We start from the raw sequence: 9,854 nt of genomic DNA, 5'->3' as shown, positions 1-9,854 counted from the left end.
AATAGACATAAGACAATAGACATAAGACATAGACATAAGACAATAGATATAAGACAATAGATATAAGACAATAGACATAAGACAATTTAGACATAAGACATATGCATACAATAGACATAAGACAATAGACAAAAGAAAAAAAAACAATATTTTTTATCTTGTGAAAATGCTTTTTCTTCATTATAAGTTTCAATCTAAGTTTTCCATTTTTTAATTTTGAAACTATCCATTATTGCTCCAATCTGCTGCTAGAAAAGCTGTGGCTGAACACTGGACAGTGAACATACAGGGTTATTCACAAAGGATGAAACTTCAGAGACGATTGCACGTAATGTAGACAGTCTGCATCCCTACACTCATGATTCCATGCAACTTCAACTTGTTTCTTTCTTTGTCAAATCATTAAAAACCAATTAGATTACTATTTCTCAGACAGAACAATTTATTTAAACTTGGGATCGTCATATTCAAAGAGTTTCTGGTCGTCTTTAAAATTTCACTCTTTGTGGGTAACTCTGTATCAATCTTTAATCTCCACTTAATCTTTTTCTGATTTTACAACATAAATGACCCAGCTTAATATTTTGCTGACAGTCCCTTTAATTAATACAGATGAAGATGTTGTTGAACCTGATGGTTCTAGTTGTGGGCGGAGTAGTTTATGGTCAGGAGACGGGGCAGAGGGTTGGATCAGGGCTGGGTGAGGGACAGGGAGCTCAGATAGCTGCTAGCCAGGTTAGTGTCCCACTCCTCTAAAAATTACAGAAAGCCAACTTGAAGGTCGTCTTCAATATTTGAAATACTGTGGGCAGACACCTGAAACTTAATCTGTTCTACAATTTGTAAAAAGATTTTTAAATTGGTACTTAATTTTATAAAAAGAAGATTTGATCACAGTAAACAATTTATTACAGGAAAAATACAATGATTACGAAATTTTCATTAAAATATTGTTGTTTAGGAATACGATTATATTCTGGAGTGCCCTGAGGAGGATGGTTTTTTTGCAGACACACTGCAGTGCGATAAATATTATGAATGTGTGGATGGAGTGGTAAATAAAAAAATTTCTTCTTCACTTTTTGCTTTATCGCAGTTTAATATGAAAGAAATCGGGAAGAAGTAATAGGCAAGTTTGCTTTTTGTTTAAACGGCATCAGAAAGAAAATACACACACAACTAAACTTGGGACCTCATTTTTAACCTAAACTTTAAATTGCCTAATCATTTTTTAACTGGCAAAAATTAATTAGAGCAGTATTGTGGATATTGAGATCATAGTAATTGATCCCCGCTTTATGTTAATCTGCAGATAAATCTAATCATTAGAGGCAAGCGTCTAAAATTTAACCAATCAGAGTGTCGTTTACAAAAACAGAACGGCAAATCAGAAGCTGGGATATTTGTGAGGAACCGATGAAAAAACTTTCCTTGGTCGGAACTGAACCCAGTAGAGATATCCGTAAAATATATTTTGGATATACATTTATCCATTAAGATATCTCTGATAAAATTTTAGTCGGCTAAATCGACCAATAAGAAGCCTCCAAAATCTAAACTCGGCCAATACGAGTCAGCTGTATTTCGCAGATTAAGCAAAGCGTTGTAGATTAGCGCTATCTTAAACAAAAAGTTCCAACCGCTGTTCTGAAAAGAATTCAAAAAATCAAATTTGATGATTTTTAGGCAACAGAAAAGCTGTGCGCTGACGGGCTTGTATTCGATGAATCGAGTAAAAAGTTTGCTATCTGTAAACTCCCGGCCGGGTAAGTTTCAAATATTATATAGTACAGGGTGTTCCAATAAACACGAGAAACTGTTTAAAAAATGTTGTCCATCTTATGACCTTTCCTAAATGTAGTCTATCTTCTTCTGAGAGGAGTATTTAATTAGACAAACTTAGAAAAGTCAACTCTTAGTTAATATTATTACTAAAAATTGAATTTTCTGGATTTAGTTCTTTCATGCAACAATTTGGTGGACTTTTAGGTTACAATTTCATTTTATGATGTATTTGAATTTTTTCTGAGAATTAATATTTTTTAGCTTGATAATGCATGTTTATAATTTGCCCAGAACTACTTGCATACAGTCATACCCACTGAGAAGTGGAATGAAAATTTCCTTCATTTCAGATTTTAATTAGAAATAAAGAAAATAATAGTGACGACTATAACAAATTACCAAAACTTCTATAAAATGACGTTAAGAAGACGACTTTCATTCCACTTTTCAATAGTTTTTATGCAATACATGAATCTTCAGTGAGTACCAGAAAACTCTGAAATAGGAAGGCGACATTCAGACTTAAATTAAATAGTCAAGTACATGAGACACGTCAATAGTGAAGTGCGTACACTGTACATACCCATTTCACTTAATAAGTGATTTAACAAGTTACTAAAATGAGAACCAGAACGCTCTGGATAAGGAAGAAGATTTTAATCCTCAATTTATTAGTCCAATGAGACTCAGCAATGGTGCAGTGTTCCACAGTTTTCTAGTTCTCACTGTATTTACATTATCCCAGGAATGACTGCAAGGACAGACCTGAGCAACAGGAGCCAATCCCTTCTGAAAACTGTCCTAGGTAAGAAAAATAGATGTAAAATATTATTGTAATCCTTGTACACTTGTGTTAAACAACGCTTATAAAAGCGCTATTTGTTTAATTTCAAAATAGCAAAAAAAAGAGCTATCAGCTTTGTGTACCACTTTAAAAAATCTGATATATTCTAAATTTATAATTAAATATTTCAATGCATTTTTTAACCATAAATTTTCCTCATGAAAGAAGCTTTTAAAAAAAAAAATTACCATCATAAATTTCAGTTTTTTTCTCAACAGAAATATTTCTATTAATTTATATGAAAAGTAATGCCTAAAAGTGGTATAAAAAACAACATGTAGAGTAATTAAATACCAAAAGCAGGTAAAACCCACAACTTTATTACATCATAAGGAGACACTATCTTTAAAAAGGGAGGGGGGGGGGGCTAACACTGCACTAGAAGGGGAAGTTCTAAATAATATTTTCTCCGCACCGTCAATTACCCCCCCCCATTCCAAAAAAAATCGTTGGCCACGCTCTTGCTTTGGGAAATTATCGCTTCTAATTTTATTCCATTTTCCTTTTACAATTTACATGTCTTGTACTAGACTAAGCTTCGAGGCTTGTAAAATACGAAATTCTTTAATTGTGAAAACATTACTTTTATTTTACGCAATTGGTCGAAAACTTAATTAGAGTAAATGTGATCAAAAAAAAAGAACGATTAAATTCTAAACTTTATTATTTCAGACAGAACGGGTACTACCCTGACCCTGACCCTGCAGTCTGTGATTCCTTCTTCTTCTGTACCGAAGGGAAGGCCAACCCTCTCACCTGCTCCAGGTACAACCTTGTTTGCAGTGAAGAAGGATAAGATAAGATAAGATAAAGTTTATTGCAAAAATAAGTGTATCTGTATACAGATAGAGTTTACAATCACAAATTGATGATTATATTAACAGAATAAAGCAATTAGGTGGAAAATAGCTCTTGGCTGTTTTGATTATTTTTTCCACCTAATGTTAGTAATAATAACAAAATATTTCAATTAAATAGATTTAAGGAGAACGATTAGAGATCAGGGTGCGAATTTATCATATGCAAAATAGTTTATACATTAATTCGAATAACTAGAGTTTAAAGTAATTTTCAGACATGTACACAACAAATATCAAAGCATATTAAAACATATCTAATTAGTTTTACATGAATAGCAATTCGGTTTATCACACATTGTCCTATAATTTTCAAAAAGAGAATTTAGTAGTCTATTTTTAAATATACTTAGAGAGTTGCTTCTTTTTAAGTCAACCTCCCCCACACAGTTTCCGAACCTCATTTTACCTCCGCGTCCCCATTAGCGGGGGAAGGCAAGCGGCCATGAGCCACCACTATTTCCTCTTCCTGTCCACATATTAGCTTTTTACTCTTCCGGCTGCAATGAGCCACCACTATTTCCTCTTCCGGGCCACATATTAGCTTTTTTCTCTTCCGGCTGCAATGAGCCACCACTATTTCCTCTTCCGTACCACCACATTTTACTCTTCCGGGCATAACTACTTTTTTAAATGGTACATTTAGGGCTTTTAAAATGTGATAAGGGGAGAAAATAGCTTTTATTTAAAGATTTTTTTCTCAACAAATCTTGGATTGGCTGCCGCCTTTTTATGAATAGTTTTTACTAATATGTAGAAAAATAAAAAATATTCTTCATAAAATGTTGCTTCTAAAAAACATCGCCCTTTATAAATTTAAGTTATTAAGATATTTAAAGAAAACAAAACTCTTTTTTAACCTTATGATTTTAAAACTATTGCCGCCTTTTTTACAAGCGCTACAGATTTGAAATATCTACATATTGGTCGAAAGATTATTACATTTTCTTTAATTAGAGCGATGCCAAAATTGCCTTTTCTTTGTTGGTAAAATAAAACAAAAACTTCGATTTTTCGTCTGCAAAGATGTAGAAGTTGCAAGTTGCAAATGTTAAGGATACTATAGATGGACTACCCTGCTTAAATAATCGAATTAATCCCGTTTAAAGTAGAAATTGATGATTAAAAATCATTTCCTGAAGCCGCGAGGTTGCTTTCCCTCCCTATTGCAGTAGGACCCATTAAACTAACAGTTTGCTAAAATTATTTAAAACTTTAATAATTTAAACTAATACATTAAAAATTATTTAAAAGAGCTTTTTTTTGCATCTAAACCCAATTTTTAATGACTTCCCTCTAAAGCTCAATTTCATATTATTAAAATCCAAAGCCTAAGGATCCCTCAAAAATCCAGAGAGTTTCCGGCTGCCATCCCATCCCTATTTAAACCAATTTTCTTTTTTTCATCAACTCTTTAAATAATTTAGGAAATTGTTTCTTAAGACTGTTTATATGAAAATAAAGAAATAAAACTAAACAATTTCAAAGTATTTAAGCTCTCTTTAGTCTAAATTTATCACCATTTAGAATATTAGGTCTGGCACAGTTTATTATAATGTCACCAGTGCAGTGACGTAAATTTACAATTGTATTTTACGCATTCTCCAGTGCTTGACAATCTAATTAAAAAAATAAATAAAATTGTTAAATTTTAATAAATAATTTTGAATTCAGTGGACTTGTATTTGATCCTAGCCTGGGCAGCTGTGGTTGGAAGGATGCTGTGAAGAGGTGAACAAAAACAAAAAGAATGAAATATAAAAAACAAGAAAGTATACAGATCAAAGAAACGGTTAAACGGTAACGGTTAACTAAAAACGTAATTTCAATAATTGTGAAAACGACTTTGATCGTTTCGTTAAACGTGAAAAATAAATGAAAAAACTAACTGGAGGTAGTTTCTAAAAATGAAAAACTATCATTTTAGAACGACTGTATAGTTTTTCTTTCAAAAGAGAAAACGATCGTTAAATTCAAAGAAGAAAAGAAAATCATTTTCAAAAGTATATAAATCAACGTATGAAAACTTTCTAAGATTGAGTAATCATTTCTAACATTGGGCAAATTCACAAAAGCAAACAAATCTTCTACAATATTCACAAACATCTCTTCAGAACAGTTAGTTAGTTCTAACACGTTTTTCCTAAAACCCAGAACGAAACGAAAAACGATCGTTATTTCGATTGTTTTCCAAAACGATACATACCTACTTTTAACACGATATATTTGTAGAGTTGGATGTGAGGCAAAGGACAAGGCAAAGAGTGGTTGCCCTGACAAGGGTGGCTCCCCTCATGAGTACACCAGATATGCTAATCCTGATGGTAGGGGTTGCCACATTTAAAGGGACTGTAAGCGTAATTTTTAAAAGACCCTCCATGAAAAGAGGGCAATGCCTGATATACAACGATACCCTTTAAAACCTTTGTGTGTTTGTCGAGCTATAGAGATATGGCAAACCCCCTTGTATTTAGATGAACATTCTTGTGTTCCCAACCTACACTACACCCAGAACAAAACTCAGTGCAAACCGGTTTTTTTTCAGCGGAATACACACACATATCTCTGTACTTGTTGATGAACACTCATCTGTTTTAAGGGTACCGTTATTAATCGGACATTGCCATCTTTGCATTGAGAGTCACTTGAAATAATGGTTACAGTCCCTCTAACAGATGCATATATACAGGGTTACCCTAAAAACTTCAGAGACGACTGTACGGAATTTATATATATTTATATTCAAGATTCCACGCAACTTTAAAGTTGTTTCTTTCTTAACCAAATCATTAAATTAACCATTAAAAGACCATATTCAAGGTATTAACCTCGGGATCGTCATATCTAATGAGTTTCAAGTCGTCTTTACAGGCTTATCCTTTGTTGTTAACCATGTATATATATTTTTAGCTTGCTTGTTTGTTTGTATCCAATAAACGTAAAAAATTAAAAATTTTGCAATGAAAAAAATGTCAACAATTCTTTTTCTTCGTGTATGAAATATCCTATTTGTGAAAAATCTTATCTGAAGTTGTCAATATTTTTTGTAAGAAAAAACCTTGTTTATTTTTAAGACTGTGAATCCTTCTTCCTGTGTATTGGTGGAATAACCCGACCCAGTGGTTGTGAAAAGGGAAAAGTATTTGATCCTGAAACATTCACATGCGAGAGGTAAATTTTAACAATCATGAGTTATTTTCCATTTTCATTTTTATTGTTTAATGATACCTGGCAAAAATGTATTTTAATTTTACAAAATTTTATTTAGTTAATGTTTAGTCATGAATTTTACGAAAATACCCTTTAAACATTCTGAATTTCAAAAAAAAATAAGAACTCTTTAAAAAAAAATCTATCAGAATATTGAATTTTAAAAAAATCCTAGTTTTTGCAAAATTTCCACATTTAAATATTTACATATCAACTAAAACAACTTATCGCAAACTCTAATAATTTGTTCCTTATATCTTTGCAACCTGATGTAGACCTATGATATTTCAAACTATTCATTTTGAGAGATCAAATTGTTAAAGTTTAAAATGTCAAAGGGTTACATTATTAGGTTGTGGAAAGTATTCAGTATCGTAGATTTCATCTTTCATTAAAATTTTAAGATTTAAAATATTTTTATTTCTATTTATTTTCTCTATTCCTAGACCGTCTAAAGTAGAAGGACCGTGTAAGGACTGGTTTAAGAATAAGAACACAGGTGCAACATTTTATAGGGAGTGCACTGCTCAAATATTAGGTCTTTTAGATGGTTTATTTACATTGAGAACTAAATCTAATGTGTACATCCAAGAAAAATAAATGGAAGGCCAAAATTTGGCTTCGTTTGTAGGTTATTTAGCTCTATGCGCATAAATAAATATATGCAAAAAGACCATTTAAGTTTCTCCCATAGTAAGATTTAGAGGTAGAGTTTTCAAAACATCTGTTAATTATCTAATAATCATGATAAACAGATTTGGTAATTCGTTTAGTAAATGCTCCTGTTGGGTTTTTACTAATTTCTACAAAACCGAAAATCTAAAAGACCTAATATTTCAGTAGTGAGTGTTCGCCAAAAGTGAAAGGGCGATATATACTGAATTCGATACAAATTTTGATTCGATCGTAACTAATCTACAGAGTCATATATAAGAAGGGAATTGGTCAGGATTATGACCAATTTCTTTTCACATTAAGCAATTTCGTTGTTATGCAACTTCATGCCCGATTCACACAATACCTTTCCAAACTTTATCTGGTCAATGATGTTTAAGATTTCGTCGTTTTTCTACCTTGAAAATAGTTCAATTGTTTCTGTAGAAAGAAATTGGCAAGTCACTTTCATAGAAGAACCATAATTGAAAATTACCAATTTATAACACAGAAATTTGTTTTATTTTTAGGCGAAGAGACAAGTGACTCCGAAGAGTATGATGAATAACGAAGATTGTGTTGTCCAAATATTAATATCATGTTCATATTTCGTATTTTAAAAATTTAAGGAAGGGGGTATTTCATTTTCCATGTTTTATTTTGTAATTATTTCGTGAAAATATATTTATATCAAATTGATTAGTTTGGTTGCAACTTATATTAGATAGAGAGGTCTTGGCTAATTTGCTTGGTATATTTTCCTCTTGGGTGCAGAGGGGTTCGGCTGCCCCACCCCCTGGTAAATTTCTTCACACACCTATCATTTTAGAAGCCGTAAAATGATTAAACTTTTAATTAAGAAGTAAGTACATGATTTGGCGATGTTCAGGTAACAAAAAAAAGAAAACTCCTGGAATTCCAAAAAAGTGGTTAGCATGGTTGGTTTTAAATATACAAATGTTAAAACATTGCAATATTTTTGTAATTTTCAGACTCAAATACGGTAGATCTAAGGTTTCCACGAAATGACCACATTTTTTTGCGCAAAGTTTGCGTAATTTTCTCACAAATTTTTTTTTCGCGAACTTTTGTATATCTTTTGCGTGTTTTTGCGCAGTTTTTTTCTCTTAATTTGCGCAAAACCGAGAGTATTGCGAAAAACGTAAATTTTTATTCAAACATGATAATTTCAAGAAAATTAGCAAAATTGATATTTTCAGCACAGAATAAAACAACTGAAGGTTTATGATTATGCTACTTTCAATTGGTTACTTTTCTGATTTGTATGGAGACAGCTAGACAACAGCTAGAAGTAAGATTAGTAGTGATCAAAAGCGTTTTTTTATCGCATTAAGCCTATACCCCCTTTCATTTTTCGCGACAACTCCCTTTAAGTCAGATTAGGTCTTGCATGGTTGGATTACCGAACTGTTCTTAACTGGTCACAACCAGACCAGTGCCCTAAGTCGGATTAGGACCTTCCAAGTTTTACCACTAGATGTCTTTTTACCTAAAATCTGAATAAAGTCGCAATTGGACGTAAAAAACTACGTTTAATGTCCCTGCAAATCAAATCAAATCAAATCAAATCAAATCAAATCAAATCATGAGTGTTAGGGAAAGCTTTAGGCTCCACTCTACAGCTTGGAGTTTCAAGTCCTGACTGAGAGGTGGGTTTTCAGCCCGGATTTGTTTAATGTGTAACCGTTAATGAATCGAGTGTTTAAATTAATCGAAATGATCCCAGCAACACGACCAAATTTGAGCCATGCAACCATTTTTAGATCCCTGCAAGGTCCTCAACACCTAAAAGATGAAATAAATGGACTTCGCAATGGAAGTCTACAAAAAAAACTACTGACATGAATAGAAAGAACACAAAAATTTCGAAATATCAGTATCATGGCGGCCACTAGTGAAAATGAAGTATTTAGTTCACTAATTATTTATCATTGATTAATTTTACCCTTTTTTTGTCTAATTACCAATTGAAGAGCGCGCATGCCGCAAAACACGAATTGGGTGGCGGTGATTACCAATTGAGGACTTCTGCACCCCCCCCCCCCCACCTTGCGATACCTTGCTTTAACTCATGTCATCTGATTCATAAATTAACCGGTGATGTTACTTCGGACCTACTGCAACATCGGACCTACAACAGCTGTACATTCTATTTTGTTTGTCGCGACCAAAGCACTGAACTGCAGAGCTTGACAGTATGTATAGTTGACTGCAGTGCTACCATAAGGTTCTTCATTCTCCCGTTGCAACTATAGGTTGGATGCAGACCTTAATTGTAGGTCGGATGCATCGCATAGATCAGATGAACAACTACACCACCAAACCCTCAACCAATCCTTTTCACTCCGACACGAAATAATAGTAGGCTATTTTATCAAACATTTAACTACATTAGAATATTACCATCCATGTTTAATATAAAATCTGATAAGCTATTTAATTTTAACTATATTTAACAATTGTTATTCATATTTAACACCTAT

The 9,854-nt window shown here is 32.6% G+C and overlaps 1 protein-coding gene across 1 annotated transcript; it reads left to right on the top strand.

Annotated features, from left to right (window-relative positions):
* Nucleotides 1-592: 592 nt before the first annotated feature.
* On the top strand, nucleotides 593-8,049 carry LOC111695030 (protein obstructor-E). The gene is made up of 10 exons (XM_023464172.1): nucleotides 593-735; nucleotides 962-1,054; nucleotides 1,687-1,766; nucleotides 2,531-2,590; nucleotides 3,302-3,394; nucleotides 5,161-5,217; nucleotides 5,719-5,810; nucleotides 6,561-6,657; nucleotides 7,143-7,195; nucleotides 7,881-8,049. Exons 1-10 carry the CDS (start codon nucleotides 613-615, stop codon nucleotides 7,916-7,918), a joined length of 786 nt encoding a protein of 261 aa, XP_023319940.1. The 5' UTR covers nucleotides 593-612; the 3' UTR covers nucleotides 7,919-8,049.
* The last annotated feature ends 1,805 nt before the right edge of the window (nucleotides 8,050-9,854 follow it).

Source organism: Eurytemora carolleeae, unplaced genomic scaffold (genome assembly GCF_000591075.1).
Source record: "Eurytemora carolleeae unplaced genomic scaffold, Eaff_2.0 scaffold125, whole genome shotgun sequence".
Classification (NCBI taxonomy): Eukaryota; Metazoa; Arthropoda; class Copepoda; order Calanoida; family Temoridae; genus Eurytemora; species Eurytemora carolleeae.
Note: the sequence above shows the minus strand (reverse complement) of the source record. Positions and strands in the feature narration are given on the sequence as shown.